General features: G+C 57.2%; 2 protein-coding genes across 8 annotated transcripts in view; one reads left to right on the forward strand and one right to left on the reverse strand.

Annotated features, from left to right (window-relative positions):
* Window positions 1-6,332, forward strand: Dnlz (DNL-type zinc finger). Of its 2 annotated transcripts, XM_036183879.1 has the most exons (4): window positions 1-336; window positions 639-778; window positions 1,743-1,855; window positions 5,922-6,332. In XM_036183879.1, exons 1-4 carry the CDS (start codon window positions 115-117, stop codon window positions 6,005-6,007), a joined length of 561 nt encoding a protein of 186 aa, XP_036039772.1. In that variant the 5' UTR covers window positions 1-114; the 3' UTR covers window positions 6,008-6,332. The 2 variants fall into 2 exon arrangements, with proteins under 2 accessions (XP_036039772.1, XP_036039773.1); XM_036183880.1 differs by lacking the exon at window positions 5,922-6,332 and having other exon boundaries at window positions 5-336; window positions 635-778; window positions 1,743-1,804.
* The window catches only part of Gpsm1 (G protein signaling modulator 1), a 26,222-nt gene continuing 10,742 nt past the window's right edge, over window positions 3,927-19,406 (reverse strand). For 4 of the 6 annotated variants that reach the window (XM_036183870.1, XM_036183871.1, XM_036183874.1 and 1 more), the window contains 7 exons: window positions 18,475-18,583; window positions 17,375-17,498; window positions 12,381-12,451; window positions 11,508-11,687; window positions 7,722-7,878; window positions 7,088-7,296; window positions 3,927-5,379 (listed from right to left, as the gene is read on the reverse strand). In XM_036183870.1, the coding sequence (XP_036039763.1) occupies window positions 5,173-5,379; window positions 7,088-7,296; window positions 7,722-7,878; window positions 11,508-11,687; window positions 12,381-12,451; window positions 17,375-17,498; window positions 18,475-18,583 (1,057 nt within the window). In that variant the 3' untranslated portion in view covers window positions 3,927-5,172. Of the gene's footprint in view, window positions 5,380-7,087; window positions 7,297-7,721; window positions 7,879-11,507; window positions 11,688-12,380; window positions 12,452-15,261; window positions 15,482-17,374; window positions 17,499-18,474; window positions 18,584-19,406 lie in introns of those variants that run through there. The other 2 variants (XM_036183872.1, XM_036183873.1) reach the window with 2 other exon arrangements.

Raw genomic sequence — 19,406 nt, forward strand, 5'->3', positions numbered from 1 at the left:
CGACGGAAGCCGAAGAGGGCCGCTTCCGGCCCCGGCGCCCGTTTCCAAGATGGCTGATCCAGCCTCAGTCGCACGGGGCGGTTCAAGAAGGGACGGCCAAAGACAGCAGACGGGATGTTACGGACAGCGCTGAGCCGTGTGCCCACACTACTGCGTATTGTGCGGACCCGGAATCCCGGCCCGGGGCGGCTCTGGGATTCGGGGGCTCGGCTGAGGACCGCGGAGAGACAGTGGGGCTGGGGCTGGCGGAGCGCAAGCTCCGCGGCGGGATCCGGGCCTGGGGCGGCGCTGGGGCGCGTGGAGGCGGACCACTACCAGCTCGTCTACACCTGCAAGGTGGGCGCGGTCGGCAGAACCTGGGGCTGTTGGCTTCCTGAAGTAGTGGCGTTCTGAGAGAAGGGAACAGAAGTTTCCTTCGGGCTGGGGAGGGAGGGGTGGAGCTACCCTTGAGGGGCAGGGCCTTCGAAGGATGGGTGAGACTGTCAGGAGCCGGGCATAGTTACGGGAAGGAAGTGACTGGGATCTCTCCTAGGTGGGACCCCTGGGGAAGAGCTGGGGCTGCCCCCCAGGGTGGAGTTAGCCCTCAGGAGGGCCTTTCCTGTGTGCACCTGCCCTGACCACCTCTCTAACCCAGCTAGGTCTGTGGGACTCGGTCATCCAAGCGCATCTCAAAGCTGGCCTATCACCAAGGAGTGGTCCTCGTTACCTGCCCTGGCTGCCAGAACCACCACATCATCGCCGACAACCTAGCCTGGTTTTCTGACCTGGAGGGGAAGAGGTGAGGCCAGCAGGGAGGGTGGGAGTCAGGATTGTGGCCCTTGATGAACCCGGGTCCCGAGCGTCACCGAGACCCCCTCCATCTGGACAGCCCAGCTTCCATGAGGATCCCGGAACCACTGAATTTGAACGATAAACCATGAATGTGGCAAACTACACCTCTAGGCAGCTCAGTCTAGTTCTGTGGCTCCACCTCTGTCACTGCCTGACCTCTGACCTCTCCAATGGCCTCTTCTCTTTGGTTTTCGACACAAGGTTTCTCTGTGTAGCTTTGGAGCCTGTCCTGGAATTCACTCTGTAGCCCAGGCTGGCCTTGAACTCACAGAGATCCGCCTGGCTCTGCCTCCCGAGTGCTGGGATTAAAGGTGTGCGCCACCACCGCCCGGCCTGCATTTTCACTTTCTAATGGAGGCCTTTTGCCCTCTGCCAACTCAGGGCAGGTGGAAGGGTACGTGTCAGACTGAAGTGGGCGCTGGCCTTCAGTTGGTGTTCCCACTTTGGGGAGGGGGCAGTGGGGAGGCCAGGAGCCAGTGTGGAGGCCGGGTCTGTGGCTGTGCCTGACAGCTCCTTCGTGTCCTCCTGTGAGGAGAGGTCAGAGGCAGGAGGATGGGCAGAGCCACAGAGGAAAGCCTGAGAGATAACCATGCAGGCCTTGCGTCTCAAGGGTCCACCCGTTGGACATGTGTTGCAGAGAAATCTCAGCTCTGATAGGTAGGAACAGGACAGAACTGCGGGGATGGTTACCTGGTGAGAGGCAGGCCGAGGCCCCTGGCGGTACTCTGTGCAAGGGAGATGACACCGTTTGCTGGCTTCTGAGGTGGCACTTACTAACACACATTTGGTGAAGGTGCATCACGTTACTGGTATCACTCAGGTGCTGGGACAAGTGTTCCAAGCCCAGGCTGACCGTGGGATACTCTCAAGGGAGCCCAGTACAGAGCTAATGCTGCCTTCCTGTCTTGCAGGAACATTGAAGAGATCCTAGCAGCCAGAGGAGAGGAGGTACGCCGAGTGTCTGGTGAGGGTGCCATGGAACTGATTCTGGAGGCGGCTGAACCACCCGCCACCCCAGAAGAGGGTGAGGATCCCACCCTCCCTGGCAAGACTGAACAGAGCTGACTTGTACACTCCTACCATTGTAGACTTGTGCCCTCCAAAAGTTACTCCATTCACCTAGAACCTCTCAAGCCTGGGCTGTTCCTTGTCAGTAAACAGCCGTCACCTCCAGGTGCTGGGCTTGGGCTCCTGTTTTTCTTTTCCGAAGTCAGAACAACTCTGTGGCTCTAGGACCCCAGCCTCGTGAGCATCCCCCCTGTTGGAGGAGTCACCTCTGTGTGTAGTCCTTCTCTGAGTGAGGCTGGGGCTGGGTGCTGTGTTAGTCTTGTGGCCTTGGGCAGTTTCTGTTCCTCAGGGCTCCGCTACTTCCTCCTCTGTTGCCTGCTGTCTACTGGCTAGCCCTGGTAGCTTCCATAGTGTCCAGCCCAGCCCTGAGGCATGGCTTTTGTCTGCTCAGTGGCTGTAGACACATAGGGTACTGCCAGAGGCTTGGAAGGGGAGTGACCCAGCTGCCTGCCCTCTCAATGCTTCTTCCTGTGTCAGGGCCTCAGAGGAGATGTGTGGCAATGATGGGGGCCACATCATGCCTGCCCTGGTGGGCGGCTCATCTCCCAGCGTCCTTTGACAGCCTCCAGGATGTTCTCATGTTTAGGAAAACAAGCAGATGCAAGACCAGGGTTTCCTGCAGGAGTTTCTGGGCCCCGTGACCTTCCACATTAATCACCAGCCCATCTGGCAGGGAAGGACCTGGGACAGGAGGGCGGAGAAGGCAGCTGAGGGGAGTATGCCAGAGACACAATGCCGCCCTGTCTCCTGGGACCCAGCTAGTGATTAGCAGTTCACTCTAGGCCGTGGGAGGCCGGGTGCACTTGCAGGCTGTGCCTCCACTCCATTACCCCGTCCTTCCCTCAGCGAACACCCTGCTATTATCCCCACCCAGAGCCTCCTGTGCCATTTGTGCCAACTGTCACAGTCCCAGAGGCAGGCCCAGCCCCCAACTCCAGCCTGCTCCCCGTGGAGGACACAGAGGTCAGAGGGGACCGACTCCCTTGCTCGAAGGCCTTCAAGTATGGGAGGCCAATGGAACCTGACCCTTGTTGCCTTCAAGGGTCTGGACCAGAGTTTGGCTAGACTTGATGGTGCAGAGCTGGGTCTAGACCTGCTCTGGATGGGAAGTCAAAGTCCATGGTTTGAACCCAGCCCTGTGTGCCTTCTGCATGCTGCTGCTCCCCATCTGGGGCTGCTCCGGAGTCCTCCCTTCCAGGGAGGCTCTCCTGGACATCAAGGTTTCACTTTTAAGCCTCACCTTCCACACAGACCATTATTGCCCAGTCCATACCCCCACCCTGGACCACTGTTCCCAATCATGGCGGCTTGGAGTTGTTCTAAGTAGTTAAGCTGTCTGCTCCTCCCTCCCTCTCAGTGGAGACTGTCAGGTACCACTCCATCAGCCTCTTGGCCAGCTCAGTGTTTTCAATGCGACTTCTATCGAGTGGCTTGGCCCTCACCATGTCCCCTTCCCATGGCAGCTTCTTCCAAAGTTGGCCTCCCAGCACTAAGCAGTTCCAGCCTGCCTGGGGGAGTTTGGCTGCCTCTAGAGCCACCACAGTGCTCCAGACTCCCAGCAACTTCTCTAGGATATTTTACTGGTCTTAGCCTGTGTTGCCTCCTTTGGCCTAGGTCAGGCCCCTCTCCAATCAGACCTGAGTTCCATGGGGTGCTGCTCACCGCATGAACACTGAGGACAAGCCAGGCCCTCTCTGTCGCTTGGACTGGCATAATCTAGTCTCGGTAACGTGAACTGCTAGGTTAAAGGAAGCCTGTGGCTGGAGCTAATCCAATCAGGATGAGGCTGATCAGAAGGGCCAGTCCAATGCACAGTGACATCCCTGGCTTCTGCTACCTGTCTCTGGAAAGCCAGGACAATGAACAGCAGAGGATGCAGCCCACAGAGGCCCCAGCCCCTCATTGTTACACACAGCAGGGACATATTCCTCATGATCTCAGTGTGTATGCTGGAGAACACTGCATTGGACAAGCCAGTCCCATGTCCTGGGAATGCTGACTGACACAAATTCCAACAGAAGCCACACTCACTTGGCAGACTTTTATTTTTGGGTCAAACAAAAACGTACCTTTCGGGTTGGAAAGAACCCGTGGATAACATGGCAAACACATGTGAGCAATAAATACGCATGTACATTCAAGTATGCAGGCGGCCGCTATGTCCCGCCCAAGACCCTGTGCTCTGGTATTTGCTCCTGCCCTTGGGGTGCTGTTGTCTCTCAGAAGTTGGGTCCCCAGGGCTGGCCCTTCAGTTTCCCTTGCCCTGGCCCCTCCTAGGCTGCAGGGTAAGAGGCTCTGGGGTTGAAAGGTTGTACAGAGCCCTCCAGTAGGGCTACCTGTGGGATCTGCAGGTAAGAGCTGGGACCACAGTCCCCAAAGGTCTGTCTCATGGATGCCCTAGCAGTCTGGCCTGAATCTCCACCCCAACTACCATGCCCTGTGTCCAACTCAAGACAATGCAACTGGACCCCTCGAGGAGAAAGCCAAGGTATCATTTCCCTAGTAGAATGGGGTGGATGGTCACTGAGGGCCTGGAGGACCTAGTTGAGCAGATTCCTCATGAATACCCACTGCCAGCCAGCAGGACAAGACCTCCTAGGACAAGACCCTGCCTGTGTTTTTGGCTCGGAGGCTTGCCTTGTCCCCCTGCTGGAGAAGGTCCATCCCCTTCCTCAAAGACCAAGTGCAGGGCTGAGGACTGCTTGGTCGGGGTGTCTGGACTTTGTAGCTGCCAATCTCCCGCAGCAGAGTTGGGCACAGACAGGCCAGAATAGGGCCTGCCCTGGGGAGGTGAGGCAGAATACAGAGTGTACCTCCTGCATCCCAGGACCAGCTGGGGGACAGAACATGCCATGCCACTATAGACCCCAGAAGTCTTTTAGGCTCCTGTGGGGAGCTAGGGTGAGTTGGCAGAATTTCACATTTGGCAGGGCAGGGCTTAAGGGAGAGGGGTCTGAACAGCACCGGGGCTTGGGGCCAACATGCTGAAGGCCCGGCCTGGAGCAGGGCAGGGTGGGACCTGCAGGAAGCTATGGGCCGCATGGGGACAGAAGCATGCCCTCCCCCATATAGCAGCTCTAGCCTGAGCCCAGCACCCTGGGGTGGGGGTTCCTTGAGGGCTGGGTGCCCACCTTCTGGCTCAGTGGGAAGGGGCTGAGCTGGCTCTCCATCATGGCCTAGGGAAGTTTTGGCTTATCAAGGGGTCATGGCCACTGTGGACAACTGAATCCCCAGAGTCCAGGGCAGGGCATGCCTGGCTGGAGGGGTGAGGCCTTAACTGGCACCTGGTGGGCACGGCTGCCGAGGTTCATGCAGCCCACTGGCCTCCTGCTCCGGGCTCCCAGCAAGGTCCACACGCTGCTCATCCATCCGCTTAGCCTGCACTCTCTGGATAAGGCTGAAGAAATCCTCGTCAGGCATGGTGGGGCCTCGGGGCAGCACGTCAGGGGGTGGGCAGCGCTGGTCATCAATCCTGGAGGACTGGGCAGACACACAGTGGAGGTTGATGGTCTTGCCTTTCTTAGGCCTTTGGAGGGCCTATCCTGGCACTGGGTGGGCAATGGGCTTATTGAAAATCTGAGGGCAGAAAACACTGGCTTGGGGGTGTAGTGCACTCCAAGTGGGACCTGTTTCAGCCACTCTTGCCTCCTTGGTTAGAAGCCCTGCCCTGGCACTGTCTCTTGAAGACATCTCCCCAGAGCTGTGGCTGGCCAACTACACAGCAAGGACTGGGTGGTATATTCTGGGCATAGAACAAGCCAGCCCTAAGGCCAACTCCTAGGACCTGCTGATCCAAGGACTATACCCCTAAAACTACCCTGGAACCTAGCACAACCCTGCACTGTCCTTGGAGGGCCTGGGGGCCACAGCTCAGAGCCTGTTGCTTGGAAATCACCACCACCATCACCACTCCAAACCCCAACCCGCCAAGGGTCTCCTTTGGATCAATCAGCTGACACCACAGGCTCTGCCTGTCCTGATGTGGAGGCTGGGGGGCCTGAAAGGTGTTGGCTTTTCTTCAGGGCCTGGAGCAGAATGGACTGGAGCCGGTGCAGCTGATGGCCCAAGTATTGGAGTGGGTGGGGCTTCTCAGGAGGAGCTGACTTAGAGGAGGTTGTCTGGACGCTGCTGCGGTTCTGTGAGAATGAACATTGATCTGGAAACTTAGCCTGATGCAGAGGCGGAGTGCCGGCCCTGGCCATTCCTGTGTCTGACCAAGCCCCACCACATACATGTTCCAGTTGGAAGACAGCTGGCCTGCAGAGTGAACCTACCACCCACCCTCTGTGCAGCCAGGCCTTGGGTAGGTGGCCCAGTTCAGCAGCACCCCAGCCTCAGCCCCATCCCACATAATGAGGCCCATGCATGGGGAGCCCTACCCTGGTCTGTAGTGGGTAGCCATCCCAGCACTGGCCTGGAAGTTCCAACCCCCATTGAGGCTTCGGTAATGGTCACGCCCACAAGGCGGGGCTGAGGGAGGAAGCGGAAGACCCAGGATGGAGAGGAGGTCTCCCTTGGTTCTGGGACCCTGGATGCTGGAGGTAGACCCAGCAGAGTTCTCCAGAGAGCACCGCGGGACTGTGCCATACCTTTGCCAGACCCTGCAACCTATCCCTTCATTTGTAAGTTACCCCACAAAATAAACCTCCCTTTTAACTACGTGGAGTGGCCTTAATAGTTTCACCAATACTGGTCTGTCTTCATAGGCCTAGGCATGAAGATCTTACCTGTCGGCCCCACGGTGTGTGGTCCTTTTCAGAGCCATTCCTGTCTCTATTCCTCCAGCCAGCTGCTGATACCCCAACCCTCTCTCCCTCCCAACTCCAGTTTCCTCTGCCCAGATGTGGAAGCTGGAGTGAACATCCCTGGATTTGGGGACCTGGCAAACCCAGGCTGAACTCCAGCACCAAAGTGTGCTGAGCCTGATGTCTCGGGAGGTGCTTGGCCCCTTGGCAGAAGGAAGGCTTGAGGCCTGGGCATCTGTGGATGGTCCCTGACTCGGGCTGTGCCATCCTCATCCACAGGCTTGTTTCTATGTCTTCCCCTGGCATCCCTCAGAGAAGGCCAGAGACAGGGAGACCACAGCTTGCTGTGGGCCTGCTAGGTGTCTATACTGCGGCTGGCAGAGGACCACCAGAAGGCTGGCCTGGAAGAGGCCCCACCCCTTGTCTCCTGAGTGCAGGCCCACCTGGTACTTGATAAGCATGTTGAAAAACTCATCCCCCGGCTCCTGAGGGTCCCCGTCGCCTCGGAGGTGCCCCACATTGTTGAGGGTGATGCGTAGCCCAGGCAGGCTGCCCACGCTAGCCCTCTGGTCATCCAGCCGGCGGCTCTGAGAGCTGGCAATGAGGTCAAAGAACTCCTCAGTCTGTGGTGACGCTGTCACGGAGGGCTGAGCTGCAAGGGGCAGGCAGAAGGTGAAGCCTGGAGAGGGGGCCACTGGGAGCGCTGACTTCTTGAACTGGCCCAGCTCTCTCCAAGGGAATATGGCCCCAGTAAGTCTTCCATGCCTGGTGCTGCTCCTAACCATCTTGCCCCTGCCCTGCCTCCCACCCCTGCCTCTTAGGACTTCAGGAGCTGACAGGAGAAAGCTTTGGCCTCCCACACGCTCAAAGGCTGGGATGCATAGACACTGCGTGTTCTTCAGGGTGGGGTAATTACATACTTCCCAGGATGTAGCTTCAGGGACAAGTGTGGAGGGAGCTCTGGGTGATGGGGGCACTTTGCAGCTGGCCTATCCTACCCCTCTGGACTAGCTCATTGGGGGCTCATAGGATTAGTGCTGGATCTGGCTGGTGGGCCCACCTAGGCTCTGTACTCACCTGCCCTCTCCTCCAGGGTTGGGGCAGCTGTGGCCTCGGCAGCCCCTGCCTGGCCTTCCTCCAGGGGGCAGCGCTGGTCATCCATGCGACTGCTCTGGAACTTACTCAGCAGGTCAAAGAAGCACTCCTCGTCAGAAGATGGGGCTCTGGGAATACCCTGGGTGAGGAGGGAAGCCCCAATTCAGACCTCAGTGTCTCAGCATCCCATACCTACTGGCAGGGCTGCCAGTGTATGAGGGGAAGATACTAAACACCCCTAGGTCCTCTGTGAGCGGGCTGAGGGGAGGGCCCAGATGAGTGACGGGAAAGAGCTGGACCTCTACAAGGGTTGAGGGTGGCAATACTGCTGCCTGCTGCTGAGAGTCCTTCCTGAAGAGGAAGAACTTTCTGGAGTCCGTGCCGCGCTCTGGATCCTTGGGCTGACTGGATGGCAGGATCTGTCCTTCAATGTGTGGGTAGCTAGGTGGAGGCCTAGGTCAGGGATGGCTGTCCTGAGTCCAGATAAGTCATGGGGGGGGGGGCTCCTTCCAAAGGGAGGGTTTGGGTCTGTGACTCCTGAGCATCAGGTGACTGGAGCAGGCTATACCACTCTGGACTCAGTTTTCACAGTTTTCACATCCTTGGAGGGAAGGGGTATAACTTTGGCCTCCTCTGCAGGCTGGGTCTCAGAAGCCTGAGGTCCTAAAACTGGCAATGGATGGGATGGGGTCCAGAACCACCTGCTGCCAGAAGCTGGACCCTGCCCCCAACCCACCAAAGTCCACACAAAGAGCAAGGAAGCAGTGACAAGAAAGGCCCAGCTGCGGCCTTCTGAATGCAGGGAGATTTCCACCAGAAGGCACTTCCCATGCCTGGGCTTGCCCTGCACTCAGAGGCCCAGGCACAGAGAGGTTGCATGGCCTACCCAAGGTCACACAGAGGTGAGAACAGAACTGAGATCGGGATACAAGCAGACCTGGTAGACAACTCCAGCTTGGGACTGAACTCGGAACTCTCAAGGCAATGTGGACCCAGTCACGGGAGCTACGGACAGGGCAGTCACATGGCAAAGAAGGGAGAGACCCTACTGAATCTGAGTCCCCAGGCTGACCTTGCTCTCCTTCAGGCTCTGTCCTTCTGTGGCCTAAATGAGCTCTGCAGCCTGACAAGTGTCAGAGCCAGGAGAAAAGGGAGCGCTAACATACACAGCCAGAGGACACTGAGCACTTGGGCCAAGCCTGCACTCCTCGAGGCCAGTCTGGAGAACCGGACGTCTGCAGGGTCCAAGCTACATTATAGAAAGGGTCTGCTTAGCAACGCCCCCCGCCCCCAGGCCCTGAAGGATCTGTTCTGAGACCCCCCTTGCACTCACTCCTGAGCTGTCAAGATATGGTAGAACCATAGGCAGGCTGGAAACTCAGGACTTGGACTCTCTATGCTTACTGCCCTTCCCTCATACCCCTCAGGAGCATGATCCCATGTCTGAGAGGCTCTTGTGAGGACTGGGCCTCCCTGTCCCCTGTCCCGTGCCCAGAGCCTAAGTCTCTAGCTCTTTCCCAAAGGTCTGGGAAAGTCATGAGGTCTGACTGCAATCTTTACTGCTTTAGTTTAAGCCCAGGCCCTAGAGAAGTGTACAGACCTGGCCCAGCCCACCCCTACCTTGGCTGTCTGAAGTCCCTGCATGCCCAAGGACCCACACTCACACAGGATCACAGGCTCCCTCCAGCAGCAGCAATCAGGAGTTGTATGGGCGCCAGGCCACATGCAACCCAGGCAGGATGCCAAGGTGCCAGGCACAGCCGCTATCACCTGCCCGAAGTGCCAAGTGTCTCCTCACTGCCGCTGCTGGGACCCACAGTGTTCGCCGGATGCTTAAATAGGAGCTAGGGAGAGGCTGGGCTCTCTCAGTACCCGCCCTCACTGCTGCAGCACTACACACACACACACACACACACACACACACACACACACACACACACACGCCAGAAGAAGGCTGGGCTCACACACACACACACACACACACACACACACACACACACACACACACACACGCCAGAAGAAGGCTGGGCTCTCCCAGTACCCACCCTCACGGCTACAGCTCATGAGTGTGTGAGGACTCTCTCTCTCTCTCTCTCTCTCTCTCTCTCTCTCTCTCTCTCTCTCTCTCTAAACAATGAGCTGGCTTCCCCCCAGCTCAACAGAGCACACCCCTTGAGGCCCGTGGGTGGGCATGCTAAAGGCTGTGGGGGTGGACAGCTTATTTGAAAGCCCTTTCCCACCCAACCCCTTGGCCCCTGGGCTTCCTTCCAAAGCTAAATCTGGGCCCCTGGGAGAAGCAGTCTCTCCCTCAGCTTTGCTCCTGAGGACACCCTGGGCAGCCCTTGACATTGGCAGGGAGGCCCCTCGCCTCTTCCACAACCTTCCTCTAAGCCTATGGATAAAAGACTACATGTCCCCTTCATTGCTCCCCACAGCCTCCCTGTAATAGGAACAAAGTGGGCTGCAGTGGGGTTGAAGGCAGCCGCCCCGGCAGGAAGGGTAGGCTCCAGGCACTAAGAATAACCAAGGCCCCTACGCAGCACAGGCCGCCTGAGCCTGTGGCAGGGTGAGGGTGTTGTATGCTACTTCCCAGAGCCTCAGGACCTGAGTGCCCTGCACAGACTTCTAAGCCTAAATTCAGACTGTCTCTGGACCCCTACCAGCTCCCAGTGCCTGAAGATACTGCCCAGGCACAGTGGACACCTATTGGCCCTGGCAGGCCCCAACCTCCACCCACTGGCCACCAGTCTTGTAACTGACCATTGAGCTACCCATTTTACCATTTCTGTGTGCTGCCAGGAACATCGAGTATCCCAGGTCTGAGCATCCAGAAAGTGCTGTGGGTTCCTGCCGGGGCCACACCAACCCCTGACCAGGTCTCCAGTCCAGCTTTGATCAGGATGCTAAGCTCAAGTGGATTAGGTGGCCCAGACCTTGCTGGAACACTGGGCAGATGCTAGCTCCCTGCTGTCCCTTCCACATCTGGGTCTACAGTTGTGTACTAGCCACCCAGCAAGCCCCTCCACATAATGCCACTCCCCAAGACCAGGCATGTGCCCCCTCTCACACTGAACTGCCCCCAGCACTAAGGTCTTTTCCTTGGGACCTGCCCCATGAGCAAGCTTGGGGCTTTCCCATCCATCTCTAGCCACCCCTCACATCCCTCAGCTCAGGGCTACCACTCTGCAACTTAGGAGACTCCCCAGGAGGTCTCTTAAACTCTGAGTCACATAATGGGGTTGCAGGTGGTATCATTTCTTAGGCTCAAGGCAGAGGACCCCCAAGCTGGAGCCCCTGCCTGGGATCCCCAAGTTTGGGTCTGTGCCCAGGCAGTCTGGAGCCTCTAAAGTGACTGCTGAGGTGCAGAAGGCACCCCTGGAGAGAGCCGTTCAGCTTCTTTAGCTTGTACGGCCAGGTCTCCAGGGTCCCCGTAAGGCAAAGAAGGGGCCTGTGACACAGAGGGAGGTCACCTGAAGACTGGTGACAAGGGTGGACACTGAGGCCCAGAAAGAGACAGAGCCTGTCTGCAGGAAGGCTGACCTGAAGTGCCCATGAGGGCTCCTGGAGGTGCAGTTATGAGCTCTGTACCCCACAGAGTCCCTGGACCACACAAGGCCAGGTGGAGGGCCCAGTAGCTTACAGCTCTGCCTCCCTGAGTAAACAGTTCAGCCTTGACACCTCCCACCCCCCCCCCCCTGCTGCTACCAGGCTGGATGGGCAGAGAGCGTGAAGGGAGGGAACTATCCCCTCGACTCAGGAGGCACCTACCGTACGAGGCACCTGTACCCTTACATCAGCGCTGTCCAGTGGAGAGTGGCTACCCTCCCGAGGTCGCCTCTCTGTGCCATCTGCCCCTTCCTGGTACTTTCTGCTCCTCATGGGGAGGGGGAGCAAGTCCCTGCCTGGTCCCCTCCAGTCCCCTGTGTGGTGGGTATCTCCATTTTGCTCCTGGAGAGGCAAAGGCAGGTTGGACATGAGCCAGGGTAGTTTGAAACCAAAGTCCCTGCTCAGCAGTTGGCCCAGCTGCCCACCTTTGTGGATGCACACAGTAGGTACGCAGTCTCTGAAGAAAGGAATAGGAAGTAGAGCGGGCCCAGAATGAGGCAAACATTGCAGTAATGCCGACTTCTTAAATGTCAGCCTTCTAATGCTAGGCAACAGGGGCGACCATAGGTGTCCCTGACCTTGAACTCATGTTACGCCCCAAGGCTATTTATAACTAGAAGATCAGAGAAGACGGGCTACAGTGGGCCACGTACCCACACTAGTCCCCCCAGATTTGGGGTTTGCCAAAACCCAATAGCTTCTCCAACAATAATAGCCATCCTGCTCCCCGACCCCCAGAGTCAGTCTAGTGGCTGGGAGCCGACAGGAACCCAGGACATGCCACCCAGGGAAAGCTCATGCCAGAGTGTACAGTCAGAACACCTCAAGGGGCGATGTTGACAAATGGCTCCTGTAGGGCCTCAGGATGCTGGGGGAGGGACATTCATCTCCCAGGGGACAGGGCTCAAAAAGGGTGTTGACAGCTCAGCAAACACTGGGCACTGGGCTCATTAACCCAGAGCCCACATGCTGACCATGTCTCCGCTGCCATCTGTTTCTCAGTCCCCCGGCCACCACCCCTGATCCCCAGCTCACCCGGTCCAGGGGGAGCCGTAGCAGGTCCCAGGTCTCAGCGCTCAGCCTCTGTGTCCTCTTGGGTCTAGCCCCTGGAAGAGATCACAGCCCGTCAGCCCAGTGCTGACCCTGAGCTTTGAGGCCACTAGCCAAGCAAGGGACCCAGGAGACCAAGGTCACAGCAGTACTGCACCCAGGGGCCAGAGTTCATAAATCTGCTCTTGTGCAGGGAAAATATAGTGTCTGAGTGTCCACTGAGTCATCTAACTGGGCTGTGGGCACCAGACAAGGCAGGCAAGGATTAAGGACAGATCAGACCCTAAGAAGGGTGCAGCAGAGATTGTTTTGGTGCCCCCGCCATAGGACACTCTGCCAAGGCACGCCCTGTGCTTCCTACTGACTTAGCTGGTACTGTTCCCTCCTCCTGGAAGGCAGCCCGTGTATTCCATAGCATCCCCTCCATGAAACCACATCAAACCTCCCTATCCTACCTCCTGTGCCCACGTGGGGATGGGGCAAGGAGGGACCTCTGGGTCCCTGGGGCTCACTGTGGACCACCCAGGGTGGAGTAGCGGTGATGTGGCTCAGGGAAGTCCTGCTGCAGGGGACTCTGGACACTGAACAACTTGGGGTGGGCATGATCCTGGCAGATGGTTTGAACTAGGCTCTGGGTTCCCACAGGAGACATGTCACCAGCTCCCAAGTCCACAACCACAGTCGGGTGGGAAGGAGCAACTGCCTGAACCCACACTGCTTAGTGCTGCCCCCAGCCCCAGGGGTCCCTGAACTTCATTTCTAGGTGGGGTGGGGAGCAACCTTCACCCTGGTTCCCAGGTCCTTTCCCAGCACAGACAAGTGATGGGGAGGAGACTGGAGAAGCAAGCCTGGTTTGATTTGACCACCTGCAAGGCCCAGGTCCTGGGAGAACCAGCCAGGCAGACTGTCCACATAGCAGAGCCCGGTCAGCCAAGCCACAAAAGGACAATTTAGATGGAACCAAGACGTGAAGAGACGATATAAGGGGGACAAAAGGAAGGGCCAGTATTGGGCCCCACCCCTGAAGAGGTGGCCTTTGAGAGAGACCTCTATTGTGATGCTGCACGGGTGGACCCGGGCTGTGGCAGAGACTATGCAGTCCTCTGAACCACAGCCTGCAGCTGGCTCAGGAAGGGCATCCTTCTTGTGCAGACTGGGTAGGAGGCTCACTGGGCCCAGCTAAATGAATCCTCTGTCTAGAGTCAAAAAGGTCAGGTCTGGCCAGTGCTAATGGCCACGCCTTCTTGGCTGAGCCACCTCCACTGAGGCCTCAGACCCTAACCCCTCCTTCAGCTTCCCGTCCACCTCACCTACAGCACAAGGTCTAGAAACTTCTCCATTATGACTACCCACCCAAAGTCCCTGTCTCGTGAAGGCCCCTGATCTCTATGTCTCAGGGAAAGTCATCCAAACCTATACATGTTCTGTGTCCCAGCCCTCCCTACAATGGAAAGCACTTCATCCTCAGTCCATGGTGGCCGCTACTGGCAGTTTTACCTCTAAAGATCTAGAAACTGGCCCTTTTCTTCCAGGGCGACCTATGACAGTCCCTCACCTTGCCCTTCAGTCCTTTTTCCATGCCAGAAACACAGTGAGGCCCTGGCTAGATCTGCTTCCCACCTACTGGGTCTGCAGCTCCATAAGGTCCTCCCCACAGCCCCCAACAGCTGCAGACACATCTGTGCAGCAGACTCAATACTCTTGCCGTTTGCCCGGCTGTCGCTCTCAGCACTAGTGGGCCTGCCTCCCAGATGGGGCACTGGAGCATAGACTATGGTAGACAGAGCCACGGCTAGAGGCCACGCACGGCCTACGCTGCCCCTCAGACACCACACCCAGCATAAAGCATATCCTTGACCCAGAAGTGGAGAAGGGCTTCCAGCGCATTCCCCTCAGCGAGCCGCCCTGTGTTCATACCACAATACTGGGCCCAGAGGACGGAGAAGGACTACAGATCACCAAGAGCAAGGGCTTCTACTGTGTCACTGTGTCCATGGGGTAGCCCAGACCCATCAAGCCTGGCAGGAGTCAGGGGTAGCTTCCCTTCTTCTTCTTCTTCTTCTTCGCATGCTCATTAGAGGGCTACACAGAAATTCTGCCTGCACACTCCCCACACCACTGCATTCTGGAAGGCATGGACAAAATGGCCAAGTATGCTCTAAGGGTCTCAGACAGCTACACCACCAGAGGGACTGGGCAGGGGAAGCAGCTGGCAGGGTACTACCCCCACTGGCTAGGACAGTCTGGGGCTGCCGCTTTGCTGGCTGAGAAGACACCACCAAGGGGAGGTAAAGGGGGGGTCTATTTTCTTGCACAGGAATCCCTTGTTTACACCCATCAAGTCAGGAGAGAAAAACTGAGCCTTTTCCTGCCTCCAGCCCACTGGCCACCATCACACCTACAATGTACACCATGCTCAAAATATACACTGCTCAGCTCAACACACACACACACACACCAATCACTGCCCAAAGCCCGAATGTATGTCTCCCCCCATTGCCCATTCAAACACTCCACTTCTGCACGCCCACAATGAGTGCCTTGTCCTAAAGTCCCATAGGCCACACCCACACGTAAATACCACACCAGACTGAGTCTAACAACTAAAGGCCACGTCTCCCCTGGCTCTGACTTCCCTCCAGCCCTAGCAGAATGAATTCCCCAGGCCTGGGAGGCCATTAGGCCTGGGAGCCCTGCTAGGTCCGTGCCCTTTGGGATGCCCACCTAGCTCCCTGAACCAGAACCATTGGGTATGCACCTGCCTAGCTCCTGGTCAGTTTACAGGAGGCAAGACCAGCCCTTTGCAAGTGTCTCCGCTGAGTCTAGCTCTCTCCTGGCTTCCTGACCCTGCTCATTCCTTGCTCACCTGAGTGAGGGTCTCCCTCAGGGCCACCCAGACTCTCACAGTGCCGGCCTGCCTTCAGCAGCTGCATCCCAGGACTTCAGGGCACCAGATCCCTCTCCCTGATGTCTTCCTTGGAGGATAAACACTTCCCCAGTGTCCAGGGCCCGGCCGTTGGCCACAAGTAGCCCTGTGGAGAGGAGACTTCCGGGGGCCCCAGCTGGGAAGGGTCTGGTATGCAGGGCAGAGCAGAGGAGCCAATGTGCGGAGGACAGAGCTGCCTTGTCCTTGGCCATTCACTCGTGACTTGCCCCCCTTTCCCTTAGCTTAGAGGAAGAAGAAAGTCAGGACGAGGAGCTGGCCGCCTCTGTGGGAATCCTTCCAGAAGCTGGCCAGCCCTGCTCAGGGTTCATGGGCTGTGGGCTGTGTTAGGAGCTCTATACAGAGCTATCTACCCTGGTAAACGGGTATGGACCCACACCATCCCACCCCATTCGCTACTGCATCCCTTGCCACATGGAGTGGCTGAGGGTCCCAGAAGCCTTTGCTCCTCTCCTCTGTCCCCAGCCTTATTTTCCAGGCCAGGTCATGCTGAAAAATCCCAGGTTTGAGGAACGGGGCTCTCATGGTAGCAAGTATCCTTGCTTCTGGATGTCCTGAGAGGGAGGCTGGAGTCAGTGGGTGCCCCTGGGAAATGACCCATGAAAAGCTGGGGCTCCACTCCTGGCATACTCAAGGAACACGGGGCAGCTGGCTCCTTGCTGGGGCTTGCCCCCACCCTAAAGTCCTATGAGCCTCCAGAAGCCAACTCAGCACAGCACCCTGCATCCACCCTGCCCTCCTTTGCCCTATTAATGTGTTTGCTTTGTGGGGAATATTTTGCCCTTTCATTCACTATGTGTCTGACCTGTACGGGACAGTCATCAGCTTGAATGAGGTCACTGGAGTGGCTTTGCCTGATTAGTACTCCAGGCAGGCACGGACTGGCTCCCTCCAGCCTCCCAGAAGCCCCTCCTACAGAGCACGGTGATGGACACTCTGGCTGCTTCTTGCCATCAGCCCTGTGGTGCCCCAGGGTCAGGGAGGGAGGGGCTCTACGTGACCACAGGTCCTCACTGTCTCAAGGACAGTGCAGAACTGACCACTCTCCCTCTGCCATTGGTGTTCCTGGCTACTATCATTTCTGGTCCACATCTTTCAGTTGCCCCTTGTGATGGTGTGACCAGGAACAGCCCTCACAGCTCATGTTTGTGTGCGTGGTCCCTAGGTAGTGAAGGATTAAGAGGCGTGGCCTTGTTGGAGGAGATGTGTCACCTGGAGTGGGCTTTGAGGTTCCAAAAGCCCATGCCAGCCGGGTGGGTAGTAGTGCACGCCTTTAATCCCAGCACTTGGGAGTCAGAAACAGGCAGATCTCTGTGAGTTCAAGGCCAGTCTGGTCTCCACAGCGAGTTCCAGGACAGCCAATGTCTCACAGAGAAACACTATCTTGAAAAACCAGAGAGAGAGAGAGAGAGACAGAGACAGAGAGAGGCAGAAAGACAGACATACAGAGAACTTCAAAAGCCCACGCCAAGCCCATTTTCTCTCTCTGCAGGCAACTTTTGGATCAGATGTGCACCTTAGGTGCCTCCCCAGCAGCACACCTGCCTGCCTGCCACCACACTCCACACCACGATGGCCTAAGCCTCTGAAACCGTAAGCAAACTCCCAATTAAATGCTTTTTTTTCCCCATAAGCATTGCCTTGGTCCTGGTGTCTCTTCACAATAGAACTAAAATACCCCTGAGCCCTGATGTGCCCCAGTGGGGTCCATTTGTGCCCCAGAACTCTGGACACCCGGTCTCTCCCCACATCACAGTTCTATGTCCACCTGTCTCTCTACACCACTGTGAGCTCCCCTGCGAAGTGGGCAGTGGGTGCTCAGATGAGATACAGCCTTTTCCTTTACTGAGCAGTTGCTAGTGTCTCCCCTTCTGGCAGACCTACCCTGTGCCCCGAACCAAGGGTTGATCTAACCCTGTGTCTTTTCCCGAGTTTCTCTCTTGCCATATCCCTGCCCGGATGCTGCTCTGAGGGTACCTCGGGCTGAGCCAGAGACCATGAGGAAGCAGACCCCACCCTCAGAACCGGAACTCACCTTGCGCCTCATAGCCAGCCAGATCTGGCTTCTCTGCCGCTGCTGGGCTAGTCAGGCGGCCCAGTGCCAGCTGCAGCTGAGCAATATTCATGCGGGCTGTGAGCTCTCCGTTTCGGTCTCCAATCTGAAGCAAGCAGGAGTGGATAGAAGATGGGCAGATGAGGCCTGACTGTGTTCTCTTAGTGTCGGAGGTAGGGCTCCAGCACACCATCCTCGGCCTGCTGGACAGCCTGAGCTGACCTCAGACCCTTGGACTTCTTAGAGAGCCAGTCCCCACTATCAGAAGTTGACTCTGAGGGCCTATCCTAGATGTTCGGGATGGCCTCTAGTCCACCCCAGAAGTGCTCAGGGTCTTGGGAGACATCCTATGATGGGTCAGTTTGTCCTTGCCCTGGATTATGCCTGTCTCAAACCTAGAGGCCAGTCTTCTCTTAGGCTCCACCAGCCTCAGGCTTTACCAGTGGGACTCTCTTGAGTACAAGCCCAACATGAGGAACACAGGGAGCCACAAAGCTCAGAAGTCTCCAGAGACCTCTGCTTGCACTCATCAGGATGTGGGACTGCTCACCCTGTGGAGGGATCTCCAGACAGGCTCTCTCTGCTCTGGACCAACCTATCTGATAGGACCATCCTATCCCACCTGAACCCGGGCGCCCATGAAGCTCCTTGTGATGCTCTCGGGACTTAAGGCCCACCCTTAGTTAGGGAGGGCAGGTTTCTTGGGATGTCTCTGCACTGTCCACAGTAGGAGGGGACTGAACAAAGAGGAGGGAGACTCAGCTTCCTAGGGATGTGTCCAGGGAGTTCCTGGACACTAGAACCTCTGGTCCACCTCCAAGAGGTAACTCCCAGCAGCCCTGTAATCCAACATGACCCAATTCTATCAGGGGCTGGAGGATGGAACCCACACAGGGGGCACCAGCACTCCAAGGGTGGAAAACACATCCTTGCTTCCCCATAGACCCACTGACACCTGTACACACGAGTGGGAATTGTTCTCTCATGGGACCCAGGGTTCAGAAAGGCCAATGGGGGCAGCCCAAGGAGATGACAGGCTGCTAAGGCACCAGCAGAGGCCTAGGGGAGTGGACCCGGCTCACCTCCTGGGAGATCTGCAGGTGTTTCTTGGCAAAAGTCAAGGCCTGTGCGGGGCTCCCCATGGACACGTAGGCATTCCCCAGGCTCCAGCACGCCCGGCCCTCTCCCACCCTGTGGAAGGTTAGACAATCACACCTGCCTCCCAGGACTGCCTGTTGCCCCAAGTCTCTGACCCTCTCCCAATCCTGGCACACAAGGGACCAAAACCACAGTGAGTCCTCCGCCACTAAAGGGGCCCGCTGGCCCTGGCCACACTGCTAGCTGATTCCCCCCTTTAGGGAGAAGCACCAATCACCTGCACTTTCATTCTTTCCTTGTTGAAAGAATTAACTTGATAAACTTGAGTTTGTGGCCAGCTTACCCTGGGGCCAGTTGTGGCCTCCACCAGGCCGTCCGGGCTCAGCCCTTGGGTTATTTTACTCAAAGCCTGGCTCGCCCCCTAGTGGCCAGCAAGGTAATATCCCATGCCGCTTGCTCTACACTCACACAGGTCCAAGTGAGCCATGAACTGTTCATTTTATGAGACATTTCAGCTGTTCCCATTGCTGTACGGCTACTATCTCGATCTAGTTCCAGAAAACGTCCATTATTTGCCCCTTCCTGGAGCAGAAAGTCCCAGGGGATAGGGTAGCTCTTGGAGGATACCCCTCACTATAGCTGCCCCTAGGCCTGTGGCTCTGAGACCCTGCCTGCTATCGCAGATCTGCATGGAAGGCTATTCCAGAGTTGGAGCCCATGAGATTTATGTTGCCATGGGGAGAGGGATGCAGATCTGAGTGATGGAAAAACCTTCCTCCACCCCAGGTCCTGTTAAGGGCCTCTTCAAGCCTTGCACCTACCTATTTGCTTAAATTGTTTCCCACTGAGGGAAGGCTGGAGGGCCTTGGTGGGAGGCTGCTCTGACCATGCTGCGGTCAGCAGGGGAGCAGGGACC

This window comes from Onychomys torridus, chromosome 4, assembly GCF_903995425.1.
Source record: "Onychomys torridus chromosome 4, mOncTor1.1, whole genome shotgun sequence".
NCBI classification, from domain to species: Eukaryota; Metazoa; Chordata; class Mammalia; order Rodentia; family Cricetidae; genus Onychomys; species Onychomys torridus.